Consider the following 16,429-nt stretch of genomic DNA (forward strand, 5'->3'; position numbering starts at 1 on the left):
TATATCCCCATATCCTCTCCCTCTTGCATCTCCCTCCCACCCTCCTTATCCCACCTCTCTAGGTGGTTGCAAAGCACCGAGCTGATCTCCCTGTGCTATGCAGCTGCTTCCCACTAGCTATCTGTTTTACATTTGGTAGTGTATATATGTCAGTGTTACTCTCTACTTCGTCCCAGCTTACCATTCCTACTCCCCGTGTCCTCTAGTCCCTTCTTTACGTCTGTGTCCTGTCCTGCCCCTAGGTTCATCAGAACTGTTTTTTTTTTTTTTTAGATTCCATATATATGTGTTAGCATACGGTATATGTTTTTCTCTTTCTGACTTACTTCACTCTGTATGACAGACCCTAGGTCCATCCACCTCACTACAAATAACTCAGTTTCATTTCTTTTTATGGCTGAGTAATATTCCATTGTATATATGTGCCATATCTTTATCCATTCAACTGTCGATGGACACTTAGGTTGCTTCCATGTCCTGGCTGTTGTAAATAGAGCTGCAATGTGGTACTGCAAAGTCATGTGGTACATGACTCTTTTTGAATTATGGTTTTCTCAGGGTATATGCCCAGTAGTGGGATTGCTGGGTCATCTGGTAGTTCTACTTTTAGTTTTTTAAGGAACCTCCATACTGTTCTCCATAGTGGCTGTATCAATTTACATTCTCACCAACAGTGCAAAACGGTTCCCTTTTCTCCACACCCTCTTCAGCATTTATTGTTTGTAGATTTTTTGATGATTCTGACTGGTGTGAGGTGATACCTCATTGTAGTTTTGACTTGCATTTCTCTAATGATTAGTGATGTTGAGCATCCTTTCATGTGTTTGTTGGCAATCTGTATATCTTCTTTGGAGAAACGTCTATCTAGGTCTTCTGCCCATTTTTGGATTCTTTTTTTTTTAATTTAATTAATTAATTAATTTGGCTGCATTGCGTCTTCGTTGCAGTGCACGGGCTTCTCACTTGCAGTGGCTTCTCCTGTTGCGGAGCACGGGCTCTAGGCGCCTGGGCTTCAGTAGTTGTGGCTCATGGGCTCTAGAGCACAGGCTCAGTAGTTGTGGTGCACGGGCTTAGTTGCTCCATGGCACGTGGGTCTTCCCGGCCCAGGGATCAAACCCGTGTCCTCTGCATTGGCAGGCGGATTCTTAACCACTGTGTTACCAGGGAAGTCCAGGTTGTTTGTTTTTTTGATATTGAGCTGCATGAGCTCCTTGTATATTTTTTTGGAGATTAATCCTTTGTCAGTTGCTTTGTTTTTACATATTTTCTCCCATTCTGAGGGTTGCCTTTTTGTCTTCTTTGTGGTTTCCTTTGCTGTGCAAAAGCTTTTAAGTTTCATTAGGTCCCATTTGTTTATTTTTGTTTTTATTTCCATTTCTCTAGGAGGTGGGTCAAAAAGGATCTTGCTGTGATTTATGTCAGAGCGTTCTGCCTGTTTTCCTCTAAGAGTTTTATAGTGTCTGGCCTTACATTTAGGTCTTTAATCCATTTTGAGTTTATTTTTGTGTATGGTTTTAGGAAGTGTTCTAATTTCATCCTTTTACATGTACTTGTCCAGTTTTCCCAGCACCACTTATTGAAGAGGCTGTCTTTTCTCCATTGTATACTCTTGCCTCCTTATCAAAGATAAGGTGACCATAGGTGCATGGGTTTATCTCTGGGCTTTCTCTCTTGTTCCATTGATCTATATTTCTGTTTTTGTGCTAATACCATACTGTCTTGATTACTGTAGCTTTGTAGTATAGTCTGAAGTCAGGGAGCCTCATTCCCCCAGCTCTGTTTTTGTTTCTCAAGATTGCTTTGGCTATTTGGGGTCTTTTGTGTTTCCATACAAATTCTGCAATTTTTTGTTCTAGTTCTGTGAAAAATGCCATTGTTAGTTTGTTAGGGACTGCATTGAATCTGTAGAGTGCTTTGGGTAGTATAGTCATTTTCACAATGTTGATTCTTCCAATCCAAGAACATGGTATATCTCTGCATCTGTTTGTATCATCTTTAATTTCTTTCATCAGTGTCTTATAGTTTTCTGCATACACGTCTTTTGTCTCCTTAGGTAGGTTTATTCCTGGGTATTTTATTCTTTTTGTTGCAGTGGTAAATGGGAGTTATTCCTTAATTTCTCTTTCAGATTTTTCATCATTAGTGTATAGGAATGCAAGAGATTTCTGTGCATTAATTTTGTATCCTGCTACTTTACCAAATTCATTGATTAGCTCTAGTAGTTTTCTGGTAGCACCTTTAGGATTCTCTATGTATAGTATCATGTCATCTGCAAACAGTGACAGTTTTACTTTTCTGACTTGGATTCCTTTTATTTCTTTTTCTTCTCTGATTGCTGTGGCTAAAACTTCCAAAACTATGTTGAATGATAGTGGTGAGAGTGGTCAACCTTGTGTTGTTCCTGATCTTAGAGGAAATGGTTTCAGTTTTTCACCATTGAGAACGATGTTGGCTGTGGGTTTGATCAGTTAGGTTTTCGAATTAAAAAAAAAATTGAGGTGAAATTCACCTAACTTAAACCATTTAAAAGTGAACAATTCATAACGCTTATAAACATCTAGTTCTAAAACGTTTCCATGACTACAAAATAAAACCTTATACCCATTAAGCAATTTCTCCTGATTCTTCCTTTATCCTTTAGTTTTTATACTCAGTGTAAACAAAATGGTACAGTACCTGATGTTTGAGGAACCTGAGTAGGTGTATGTTTATTGGGAATCTAGTAGGAAAAGTATAAAATTGTATAGTTATTCATAATTTTTTCTCATAAAAGTGTCTTCTGTGACTTTGTCACAAATACAAATATTTTTCAAAATATTATTTGACTCATTAAGGACTTGAAATTATATAGATGTATGTGTATAGACACACACACACAGAGCATATCTTTTATATAATGAGTCACTATATGACAAAAGTTAATGAAAGAGTATTAATGTGGTACCAACTTTTTAGAAATCTTTTTTTTGGCCACACCATGTGGCATGTGGGATCTTAGTTCCCTGACCAGGAATCAAACCTGGGCCCCTGGCAGTGAGAGCCCGGAGCCCTAACCACTGGACCGCCAGGGAATTCCCAGCAGAAACTCTTTTGAAGTGGTGGCTTGAAAGGCATAAAGTGAGTGCTCAGTCAGGTCATGGGCCCGAGAGCGGCACTTTACATAGTGTAGTAAGTGAACTGTGGCAATCCCCTGGGTGAGAACTGCACACACAGATATGCTTCTCCACACCAGTGATTTGAGCAGATAGTGATTTCCCCCATGTTAGGTTGGTGCCAGGACAGAAGTTGCTCATAACCACTACTCCTGTCCCTTCCTCCCTATCCTTCCACCCTATAAGAAGAGAGGGAAAGTTACTGTTATTCTGCTTTCCAGTAAGTAACAGGACCCCTCTTGTTCTAAATATTTGCGTTGAGAGCCTCTTGTGAAAACTAACTAAAAGAAAAGTCTGATAGAGTTTGGAGAGCTGGTAGAGTTGACTTTAATACAATATATGAGATTTCATCATCTGATCGTCTCACAGTGTGGATAATTAGCCTTTGTATGTTCTCCTTTTGAAAATCCTACAAAGTTTCTTTGAGCAAATGAAGACCAGACTTCGGTTGCAAAATTATTTCCACATTAAAAATAACATTTTATCTAGTTTTAACTCACTTGATACCCACTATTCTATCAAATTTTCTGGTTGGAGACAGATTTTGTGGGTAGTTGTATATCCCTTGCTTAGAAGAAGTATTCGGTGTTGGTTTAACTGGATTAGGTGAGGCTGGGGTTAGACCTCCTAACACTTTCTTACATGGCCCTTCCTAGTTTTGAATCAACAGTATTTGGAGGCCCTCGCCATGCTTGATATCAAACAGCAGAAGATGGCTCAGGAAAACACATGCCAGGACACGAGTGGCTTTACAGAGGTTTCAGGTCTTGAGGTAGGTAAGCAGGTATGAAAGTTTAGTAGGAGGGAAATTTTCCACTTCCATTTTCTTTCTGCTGTCGCCATCAGCTCCACTTCTAGGATAGAACCATACTTAGCAATTTGAGACCGAGGGTGAGAGAGGCCCAGGTCCACTCTTCAGCCGTGCTGGTACCATACCTTTCAGGCACAGCATTCTTGGACATTAGGGGATGTGCTAGCCACTTCCTGTCCCTTTTATTTCCTTTTTCTTTTTAGCAGAAAGTATGTTAGTAGTATCTTCCCTGGGTAGACGCTTACAGCATCAGAGTACTTTGCCACACATTTTTTAATCTGATCTTCGTAATGGTCTTTTGAGGGCTGCAAAGCAGGTATTATCCCCATTTTTACAGAGGAGGAAACTCAGGCTCAGATAGTTTTGGTTACTTTCCCAAAGTGATGCAGTCACTCTGGGGTTGAACCAGGTCCAGGACAAAGATCTGCTGATGCATTGCTAATTGCTTGCTGAGGTGTGAAATGTCTTACAAATGTTCTGGGGACTCATGAGAAATAAGTGTACCAGTGGAGTGAGAAGGGGTAGCCATTCACTTATTATAGAATTTCAAATAAAGCAACTAGTACTAATAATAGCAAATATATAGTCCTTAGTAAGTGCCAGACACTAAGTGATTCACATAGATTAACACATTTAATTCTCACAACTACCAAATAAGGTGAGTACAATTAAATCCCTGTTTTACAAATGAGGTAATTTTGGCACAGAAGGTTTAAGTGATTTGCCCAAAGTCAGAAAGCTACTAAGTGGTGGAGCTGGGATTTACACCCAGGTAGAGTTTAGAGTCTGTGCTTTTGATCACCATGCTCTACTGCCTGAGTGGAAAACTAGTGTAATAGCAAAAAAAAGAAAAATAAAAGAAACTGAGCGGAGAGAAAGTTCAGAAAAAGCGTGCTTTATTATAATCTTGAGTAGGCTCTAAGTAACTTTATGGCAGGCAAGAACATGGGCCCTGAGCCAGTTGATGAAGGAGCACTGAGGTAAGGACATAGAATTAGGATGCAGAGGTCCTTGCAGAAATCTTGCATTTTTATATTGGCCCTAGCCAGGTCTTAAGTTGCTTTTGGCAACTTTCGCAGCGACAATTATCAGGAGCGGGAAGTTGAAAAGGGAAGATACCAATCTGCCACATAGCCGCCATTTGTACACTTGAGTCAACTGAAAGCTCAGTGTACTTCACAGTTATCATTAACGCAAGAAGGAATTTTCTGAAATAGCCTTTACACTAAGAGAGACCGTGGAATCTTCCTCTCTAAACAGTCTCTAAAATAAGATTCTGTTTTAAGCCAGTCCATGGGAAATTTATAGCAGCAGGAAGCTTAGACAATAATTTTGTAGTATGTTCCACATGAAACTTTAAAAGATATGGCACAATATGTTACATAGACCGCCTCCATTAAATTGGAAGCTGTTGGAATATTTTGGGAAAGCAACTTGTGGTTAGTTGCCAAAATGGGTTTTTAAAAAAAAGTACAACAGGGCTTCCCTGGTGGCGCAGTGGTTGAGAGTCCGCCTGCCGATGCAGGGGACAGGGGTTCGTGCCCTGGTCCGGGAAAATCCCACATTGCCGCGGAGCGGCTGGGCCCGTGAGCCATGGCTGCTGAGCCTGCGCGTCCAGAGCGCGTTCTCCGCAACGGGAGAAGCCACAACAGTGAGAGGCCCGCGTACCGCAAAAAAAAAAAAAAAAAAAAAAAAGTACAACAGTTCTTACTTTTCTTCTGGCTACAGTGATCAACCAGGAGTGACCCACATGGATTAGTTTCTTCATTGTGATCCAAAGACAGGTTTTGAAGGATGAGGGCCATATGCAATTCCAGAACAGTGGATGAGCCAAGAAATATATTAAGAATTTATTACATGATCATAGACCATTTTTTTAGGAGTGGCAGGATGATTGTTTTCCTTAGAATTCACTCATTATTTCTGAGCATGCATCTCTCCTGGCAGGACCTGACAGTAATGAATGCTGGATAGCAAGGCCAAACCCAGTCACAGGAAATCCATATTGTGGATGTTTAGATTTACTTCGTTAGGTCAAGTTCCTGCCAAGAACTCAGAAGTACAGGAAACTGGTACCAAGTGAAAGGTTTTGGAGCGTGAGCAGAAGGAATGCAGAATTCCTGTGTATTTTTGTTCCAAGTAATAACAGTCTCTCATTTGTAAATTTCCCCTTGGGTCCTGAAATCATGGTCTCAGCTTCCTATTTTTGTTTTCCTTTGCAGTTTCTTTGAATTAGGTGCTTGAATAAAATGTGCATGGGTTTGTGTGTGCGCCCCGTGTTTGTGTACGGCTGAGCAACGTGGCACTTAGTAACGGATAATTCTTTTGGATTTAAAGCTTGCAGTCCTGGGAGCCTGCCTTTGTCACGGTCCCAGAGGGAGCCCCTGTACCTGTGCCAGACTGGCAGCATCTACTCGGAAAATGCTCCTTCAGGTCAAACAGGAGGTATTGTGTTATCAAAACAGTAAAAGCTTTGGTTTTGCTTCTCCATTAACACAAAGTAGAATAAATGGAAGTATATGTAATAATTAGCTTAATTTGGTAGTCTTTGGCTGTGGAACTTATTCTTAGTTTTAAATGATAACATTAACATATAAACTGGATTTTATTTACATTACTTGGCACGATATTGCAGCCATGAAAAGTTGTTTGCCTGTGTTTTAGTTAATATTTCCTAAGTTCATATTTCTTTTGTCTATACATGGCCCTAAAATTACTAGATATTAGAGGAAAAGGCACACATGCTTAAAATCACCAGGATGTGCAACACCGATTAGCCGAGAGATAAACATGAAGCTTATTAGAAAAGCTGCAAGGTACAGTTGAAGGAACCTTTGTGCCAGCCAGACCTAGGTTTGAATCTCAGCTCCATCATTTTCCAGCTTTGTGGCTTTGGACGCGTATGTTAAATGGAGGCTAATAACTAGTTTGGAGGGTTGTTGTCAAAAATAAACACGGTAGACATATAATGTTTAGCACCGGGCCATGCCTGGCATTTAATCAAATGATAGCTGCCATTATAATTAGGCTTTCACAACAAACACAGTATGGACCGTAATTTTTAAAACGTTTTTATTGAAGGTTTGGAATTTAGTCTTCAGAGTATATATGAAAGCAAACAGCTAAACATTAGCAATTCATCAGGAAAAGCATAAGATTACAAAGATCAGAGTCAGTTGTGGGAGGTATCTGAAAGACGGTATTCATAATTGTTTTCAGTGGTATTTTCTGGCATGGCCCGAGGCAGAACTGAAATGCAGCCGTTGGCATCCTCCCTTCTTCCTCGTTGGGCAGGACATACACGAGGCCCGTCTAGGATAATGAGGTCTAAGAGTAGGATTACCAGGGAACTGATAGGCACAAGAGAAACTCCTGGTAATCTAGTTCAGAGTGGGCAGCTACTGCAGAAGAGAATGGCATGTAGTAATTAGATTAAGCGGATGCAATAGATCAAGGGCAGGCAGAAAACTCCTACTGCATTTGCTAATCTGACTCAGCATTCAGGAAAGAATTGTTCTGGTTTTGCCTCTAACACCTCTCAAACTTTCTTTCAAAACCAGTTGGAACTTCTGCAGAAGAGTAAAGAAGAAGCCTACATAATGGCAGATGCATTCAGAATTGCATTTGAGCAACAATTAATGAGGAAAAATGACCAGGCACTAAGATTGACACAAATGGATAAAATGTGTAAGAAAGCAACAAAAGGGACAAATTGGAAGCACCTTAAAGATGATGGTAAATATGAATTATAATGGTAATAATCAGGTATAAGGTAATTTCAGTTGTTTTTGGTTATAATCGTAGTTGATTAAGCAGTTAATATGGTGAATATAATTGAAATTTCACATATAGTTATGATTTATCTAAAAATATAACCACCATGGGAAAAAAGGAGTCACTGGATGTTACTTATGCAGATGAAACCATTAAGTAACAGGAGAATCTCTTTTTTGGTAGAGATTTTTAGTGGAAAAAATTTATAAGAGCACTAGAACCCAACAGTGGAACCCAACATTAAATCTATATATCTAATTAAACTTTATTGAAATGTGTGACTTTGGAAGGAGACATTGAGCAGTAGAGAAATAATCTTAAATTGGACAAATTAATAAAATATTCTTATAAAAAGTGAAACAGAAGTTAAGGTTTAGGTTTTGGTTCACAAGCCTATCAAAAGTTCATGGCCATTTTGGAGTCATTATGGTATTAGTGTAAACAAAATATACAAAAATGGCACGAGAGAATAAACTGCCATTGAAGTATGTAGACTGTCCAATATAAACAAAGTAGCTGTTATTTTTTAGAAATTTTAGTTTCTCTAAATGGTCGATCTCAATTTTCATTTGTAAGTATTATTCAGTAGGCTTCATATTGCTTCAATTTAAAATTCCAATTTGAAACCATTTATCAGTCAAGAAAGATTAAAGTGAAGTTTATTAAGAAGTGTAAATTTTTAGTATTCAAATTCTGACATGACCCTGTTTCTAAATCTTTTTTGACAAAATCCATAATCCTAGTTCCAGTATCTCTCATTTTCAGATGAATTTAGGACGAATAAGAATCTTATAGTATTAAAAATGAAACTTTTAATAGTAGATACCTAATTTTGTTTGAAATATCTCTTTTCAAACAGTGCATATTAGCATTAGTATAGGGGTCAAGTGTTGTGAATTTTAGCTTCATTAACTAAACTTTACCCACCTCTGCTGAAGTGTTAAGAAACAGCTTATAGGGATAATAAAAACAGAAGTAGTAAACAAGAACGGTGAAAGCAGATTATAAAAGCTATGTATTTAGTCAAGTGGAAGTCAGGGCAAAAGGGGGGAAATAATGTTCCTCCACTCTTGTTCGTTCTTAATCAGGCATTCCACATTGTACTGAAATTAACTTCTAAAGGTGTTTTCTGATATGAGACTGACAGAGGCCAGTGTGCAAATATAATGGCTAAGTCCTCAACAGTCACTTATAATAAAAAAATAAGTAGTATTTATATGGCTGTTTTCTATAATAATCCCTTGATAAAAGGTAAAGGTATAACCTTAATGTCAAGGTAAGTGATTTGCCAGGGAAATAAGCTAACATAGTCCAATGTACTTAGCCTTTGAGGAATTGGTGGAAAACATTAAGAATATCTAGTTCTACCGTGAACAACAAATGTGTGGGTGATCTTCCTCAAGTACCTCTTCTTTCAGTGAGGCCCTTGATAGGAGCTGGATCGCAAAATTTTCAAAGGTATACTCTCAGAGGGCAGCCTAGGTGTTTTTTGTGTTAACTGAAGTCAAATCCCTTTGAAAATCTGATTTTGTTTTGATGGAAGGTAGAGAGAAGAGTAGGGAGAAAGAATAGAAGTGGTAGATTCATATTCAGTTCAGCACTTGTACTCATTTTATATTCCAGAATTCCTGCCTTTCTTAGCTTTTTACAGAATTCAGGAACTTCTCCATAGAAAATACGATTTGAGAGGTACAGCTCCCAATCTTTGCTTTCTGTTAAGGTACTGAGAGAGACTGGAAGCAGAATTTAAAATAATTAGTTTATCTCTGAAAAGCCTTTACAAGTCCATAAAAGGTTTAGTAGCTCCCTGTTTCTTAGTGACAAGACTTTGATTCATTTTAATATACTTCAGTAATCTGGTACAAGATGACTGTTCCAGGTCATTTTCTTATTTGTGGTTAACACTGTGTTAACTTTTCTTCTTGATAAGGCTGCTTAGACAAGTTCTGAGAGATAGCTTATAAGCATGTTTCCTTTTTTTTAGATTGAAAATAGAGACAGATCCATCCACTCTCAGAACTGGTGAGCTGGTCAACTTGTCTGGCTTTTCCCCCTTGCCACAGCTGCTATTGAAAAAGGTCAGGTGTGAGGCCCAGTCACTGTGGTTCATCAGGATTGGGTGGAAAGGGAATTGTCCCTTTAGACTTTATCTGATCATTAGACCATTTGCACAGCATTCTAAAAACATTCTTGAAACTTTCTTTGTATAAATCTATAAATTTTGTATTTTCTGCTACAAATTGCATCCTTTCTATGGATGAAGAATATCAGTGTACATATTCCAGGATGTGGACTTTTAAGCATTATGTCAGTAGCTGGGCTAGGTGCTTTCACAATTGTTTTTTTTTAATTGTGATAAAATATGCATTTTTTTAACATCTTTATTCGAGTATAATTGCTCTACAATGGTGTGTTAGTTTCTGCTTTATAACAAAATGAATCAGTTATATATATACATATGTCCCCATATCTCCTCCCTCTTGCGTCTCCCTCCCTCCCACCCTCCCTATCCCACCCCTCCAGGTGGTCACAAAGCACCAAGCTGATCTCCCTGTGCTATGCGGCTGCTTCCCACTAGCTATCTATTTTACGTTTGGTAGTGTATGTATGTCCATGCTTCTCTTTCACTTTGTCCCATCTTACCCTTCCCCCTCCCCATATCCTCAGGTCCCTTCTCTACATCTGCGTCTTTATTCCTGTCCTGCTCCTAGGTTCTTTAGAACCATTTTTTTAAAACTTACCATTTTAACCATTTTTAAGTGACAAGAAGTCCATTCTCATTGTTGTATAATCATCACCACCATCCATCTCCAGAACTTTTTCATCTTCCCAAACAAACTCTGTATCCCCATTCAATACTAACTGCCCACTCCCTTCCCCCAGCCCGTGCTCTATTATTCAATGGCACAGCAACCCAACAATAGAGCATAGGTACTATTATTCTCATTTGGAAGTGAGGATATGTAGCTCAGAGAACTTGTCCAACATGATACCATTAGGAAGTGGTTAAATGGGGATTCAAGTCCAGGCCTTTCTGGCTCTAAAGCAGAGTTTGCATGGTTCAGAGGCCACCTGTCTGCAGACATGTTTTGTTGGGAGTGAATAGTGTTCTCAAATATTGTGGGCAGGTGGCTAACCTTTACACTGGGAGATTTCACATGCAAATGTGCATTGCTGGCTCCTTTGGAAGACTGAGATTATCAGGTAGCACAGGCTGCATTCTCCCATGGGCAGCTGCTGAGCAATGAGAGTGGGAGGGCGCTGCTCTGGGTTCTCACACTGTGGCCTCTCACCTGCGTTTGCAATCCTGGCTCTAAAGTCTGCTTTTCCCACTGCACTGTGCTGCCTGACTCACTCGTGCTAGAGGTCACCTGAAGAGGACAAGGTCCTGGCTGATTCAGTAATGACTTAGCCTTGGTTCACGCTTACCTCTTTGTCTGGAAGTACTTCAGTGAGTGTCTTTTTGTGTCTCAGCTGGATTTTCATGTTCCATTTTAGGGTTACCATCACAAAGGAGTAAGAAGACCTTAGGGCAGAAACTGTTGGGTATGCTCCCTTTGGAAAACAGTTCTAAGAGTACTGGTGACCAGCATGATCCTCAGGAAGTCTTTAAGACGCTAACAGATTTGGTTAGTATCTTTGCTTTTTGTTAGAGGCTGTGGATGAGCTTATCTTTTTCCTTCCTATTAATTCAACTCTTTATCGCTCTATACTTGACTTTTATGCTCTGTTCCCATTTCAGGTACCATTTTCCAGAATTATGATCTTCATCTCCTTAAACACCCCACACATGCTTCCCACTTCTCCCATCCATGTTCTTCCTGTGCAGCTTTAAAGCTCCACCTCTGAAAAGAGGAGGCTCCCTGTAATTAAGTCCAGGCATCTCCATCATCTGCAGTTACATATACAGTTCATGACAAGACTTATATGTTCAGGAATTTTTAGTGTTCAACGAACTTCCTCATGCATTATATCCTTTAATCATTACCACAACCCTGAAATCGGTCCTGTTATCCTCAATTTCATAGATGACTATACAAAGAAACTCATGTTATATGAACATACTTATCTATAGAAGAGTATTAAAGTTTATTTGCATATAAAAATATAAAAACAATTTTTATATAAATAACTTCAACATTCTTTCAGAGGTAAGTACATGTTGGTATTATATATACATATATACACATATACACACATACCATGTAAATATATACTTCTTTCTCCTTTCTCTTCAGATGACTTAAAAAATTTTTCGATAGAACGCTGTTTTCTATTTTTCCTTTTAAAAAAAAAAATCCTCAATACCATGTAGCATAATGCTTAGGAATCAGTGGATACCTAATTGATTTATTCATACTGACTGGCTTAGACTGGAGGTTGAACATTTTCATGAAATACTTCTGACTATAGCTCTGTACTCTGTGATATACTAACTGGTATGTTTTTAATTTCTGTGCATGCAGTTAAATGATAAAGAAGAAGCTTTGGCTCATCAAAGAAAAGTTAGTTACATGCTTGCTCGGGCTTTGGAAGACAGAGGCACCACCTCAAAAGAGAATAAAGAAAAAAATCCTATGAAAGACAATTCTCCATTAAAAAACCCCTGGCAGAAAACGTCAGAATTCCCTGTTTTACGTGATCCTGTACATTCAAGTGTTCAAATTTTTAATTCTGTGGGCTGCATTTGTTCAATTCAGCACTTTCAAACAGATCAATACTACACAAGAACTCTTAAAAGATCCTGTTCTTTGCCATCAAATATCATGTACTGAAGACAAACCAGTTGAAATTAGAACTGAGAGCTGTTTATATCGAGACTTTGAAAACGGACCATGTAAATGTTGCTACATCTTCAGAAGTTGTGTTTTCTGGGTATTCTAAATTTGGGGAAGCAGCTTTATAAATGTTCTCTACAAGACATTTATTAGTATTCTGTGTTGACATATTTATAAATTATATTACTATATTTTTGAAATTTTCAGTATTTGCCAACATCTTAAAAACAAAGAAATAGTGATTTTTGAGAAGAAAATTAACTATTTAGATTGACTTATAGGGATCTTTGGCTCAAGCAACAAGAGTGACTGTTACTTTTTGGAATACATTTATCTGGTTTTGTGTTTTTCTGGATTTTTCATTTGCCATATAAAGTTTAAAAATAATTTCCTTCACTTCAATAAAAAAGTTATTATGGTGGGACTTTGGCAGCAGTATATTCAAAGTCATTGCTAGTTACCTATTTCATAGCTTCCTTTTTGTCAGAGTGGTGACATTCTGTAGCCAGATCTATGCAGAATTCTGGCATTTAGGCCATTCTGAATTAACTTCTTGGTTTTGATGCTGAATTTTAGGCCATTTAAAATTATTTTCTCTTTCTAGAAATATTACATAGTAATAATCTTTAATATCTTTTGGGAATATTACTATATTAATAGCATCACAATGATATCAAAGGAAGTGCATTGTCAGCAGTTATAAAACTTATCTAATCTCCAGTGAAAAGAAAAGATATTACTACTTAATTAGACAGCTAACAGTAGGATAATAAGGTAACAATATAAACCATTTATAGTTGTGTTATAGGAACAGCACTGGTTGGCATTAATAATAATAAAAGTTGAAAAATTGGCAAATACATTTTGAAAAAAGGAATAATGAGGATCTACTGTTGCCAGATATTAAAATGTATTATCCTATCAACTATATTCCAATATAAAACAAAAATTAAATTTAAAAAAATGTATTGTCCTGATGGTAATACAAAGCTACGTTATTTAAAACAGTGTAACAGCAGGTCAATGAGAATCGGATAAAGACCATACACAGACCTAGTATATATAATAATTTAACATAAAAGGTAGGGAAAGGAAGGATCTGGGATTATTTAATAATACCAAAGTGGCAAGTGTAAAAAAAAAATCACATTACAAAAACTAGAAAGAAGTATGTGTGTATATAAAACAAACTCAAATAAATTGATAAAATTTATATTCCAATTGATAAATGGACAGAGAATCTGAATCAGTCTCCTCAAGTAAAGGAAACAAAAGCAAAAATAAACAAATGGGACCTAATTAAACTTAAAAGCTTTTGCACAGCAAAGGAAACCAACAAAATGAAAAGACAACCTACTGAACAGGAGAAAATATTTGCAAATGATACGATAAAGGATTAATGTCCAACATACATAAACAGCTCATACAACTCAACATCAAAAGAACAAACAACCCAATTAAAAAATGGGCAGAAGACTTGAAAAGATATTTTTCCAAAGAGGAAATGCAGATGGCCAACAGGCACATGTAAAGATGCTCAACATTGCTAATCATCAGGGAAATGCCAATCAAAACCACAATGAGACATCACCTCACACCTGTCAGAATGGTTGTCATCAAAAACACAAATGTTAGCGAGGATGTGGAGAAAAGGGAAACCTTATACACTCTTGGTGGGAATGTAAACTGGTGCAGCCAATGTGGAAAACAGTATGAAGGTTTCTCAGAAAACTAAAAATAGAACTACCACATGATCCAACAATTCCACTCCTGGGTATATATCCAAAAAAACCCCAAATCATTGATTCATAAAGATACATGCACCTCAATGTTCACAGCAGCATTATTCACAATTGCCAAGGTATGGAAGCAACCTAAGTGTCCATAAACAGATGATGGATAAAGAAGATGTTGTATCTATACATACAGTGGAATACTACTCAGTCATAAAAAAGAACGAAATTTTGCCATTTGCAGCAACATGGATGGACTCGGAGGGCATTACGCTAAGTGAAATAAATCACAGAGACAAATACTGCATGATATCACTTATATGTAGAACCTAAAAAAATACAACAAACTAGTGAATTTAACAACAAAGCAGCAGACTCACAAATACAGAGAACAAACTAGTGGTTGCAGGGGGAGGGTTCATATAGGGGTGGGGAATGGGGGTACAAACTATAGGGTGTGAGACAGGCTCAAAGATGTATCCTACAACATGGAGAATACAGCTGATATGTTGTAATAGCTGAATGGAAAATACCTTTAAAAATTGTATTAAAAAAAAAACTGAACCAACAGTTCACAGAGGAGGGATTAGCAACACAGTAGAAATCAAAGAAAAGTAAATTAGAATGAGGTATCAAATTAGCAAAGACCCCAAACAGTATGAATGCTAGAGATGATGAAGTGAAATAGATTCTTACATAAAGGTTAACGAATGCATTCATTTGGGATACCGCATTCAATTTTTCCGCGTATATACTCAGAAGTGAAGCTGCTGGATCATATGGTAATTCCATTTTAAATTTTTTGAGGAAACACCACAGTTTCCCACAGCTGCTGGCACTGTTTTTATACATTCCCACCAATAGTTTACAAGGGTCCCAATTTCTCCACATGCTCACTGACACTTGTTATTTTCTGGGTTTTTTTGGTAGTAGTCATCCTAATAGGTACAAGGTGATAATCTCACTCTGGTTTTGACTTGCATTTCCCTAATGATTAGTGATGTTGGGCATCTTTTCATGGGTTTTTTTGGCCATTACTATATCATCTTTGGTGAAATGTCTATTTCAAGTCCTTTGCCCATTTTTTATTTGGATTTTGTTGTTGAACTATAACAACAACATATATTCTTCACAGATTCTGGATATGAACCCCTTATCAGATACATGATTTGCAAATATTTTCTCTCATTCCATAGGTTGCCTTTCCATTCTATTGATTACGTTCCTTTGATGCACACAAGCTTTTAATTTTGGTATAGTCCAAATGGTCTATTTTCTACTTTTGCTGCCTGTGTTTTGGGGTCATATCCAGGAAGTCCCTGCCAAATCTGATGTCATGAAGCTTTCCCTCTATGATATTTTCTAAGAATTTTTATAGCTTTAGGCCTGGTGTTCAGGTCTTTGATATATTTTGAGTTAGTTTCTGTATACAGTGTAAGGTAAGGGGCTTCTTCAGTTTTAAGAACTACCGAACAGCTACTGGGGGTGTAAACTGATACAACTACTTTGGAGAAATGTGGCAATATCAACACTAATTGAAAATGCACACTATGACCTCACGATTACAATTCTAAGTATGTACATTAGAGAAACGCTTGCATGTGCATATAGACAATCCTTTTTAAATAACCTAAATGTCCATGTGACAGAATTCTCAAGACGGCCCTCTCATGATTCCTGTCCTGATTATTCAAGCACTAATCTAGTAACTGCTATGAAGGGATTTTTAAGATGTATAATTAAGCCCTTAGTGAGCTGACATCATTTATCAGGTGAGTCCTTTAAAAAAAAAAAAAAGGCAGAATTTTCTCTCTTGGCAGCGATGAGGAAGCCAGACAGATTTGACACTGTTGCCGGTTTGCAGATGGAGAGTGACATGCAACAAGGCAAGTGGACTGCCTTAAGAAGCTAAGAGAGGCCCCTGGCTGACAACCAGCAAGGATAAGGAGGCATGAGCATTAAAATGGCATGAACTGTATGAACTCAGAAGCAGATTCTTCCCTAGAGCTTCAGAGAAGAGCCCAGCGTCCAACTGACACCTTGATATTGGCCTATGCAAAAAAAACAGTTGAGCCATGAGAGGTAACTGACCTACAGAACTGGGAACTAAGTTTTAAAGTTTTGAGTAAGAATAAAAATGCTGTATGAGATGTACTGTCTACCACTCAAATTGTGAGACCC

At 37.8% G+C, this 16,429-nt stretch overlaps 1 protein-coding gene across 5 annotated transcripts in view; it reads left to right on the forward strand.

Moving 5' to 3' along the window:
- The window catches only part of CCDC125 (coiled-coil domain containing 125), a 31,982-nt gene extending 18,504 nt beyond the window's left edge, over positions 1-13,478 (forward strand). For 3 of the 5 annotated variants that reach the window (XM_060009379.1, XM_060009378.1, XM_060009380.1), the window contains exons 8-12: positions 3,809-3,936; positions 6,301-6,408; positions 7,524-7,698; positions 11,236-11,366; positions 12,204-13,478. In XM_060009379.1, coding sequence (XP_059865362.1) covers positions 3,809-3,936; positions 6,301-6,408; positions 7,524-7,698; positions 11,236-11,366; positions 12,204-12,512 — 851 coding nt within the window. In that variant the 3' untranslated portion in view covers positions 12,513-13,478. The remainder of the gene's footprint in view (positions 1-3,808; positions 3,937-6,300; positions 6,409-7,523; positions 7,699-11,235; positions 11,367-12,203) is intronic. The other 2 variants (XM_060009381.1, XM_060009382.1) reach the window with 1 other exon arrangement.
- Positions 13,479-16,429: the final 2,951 nt, after the last annotated feature.

The sequence above is a fragment of the Delphinus delphis genome, chromosome 3 (assembly GCF_949987515.2).
Source record: "Delphinus delphis chromosome 3, mDelDel1.2, whole genome shotgun sequence".
Classification (NCBI taxonomy): Eukaryota; Metazoa; Chordata; class Mammalia; order Artiodactyla; family Delphinidae; genus Delphinus; species Delphinus delphis.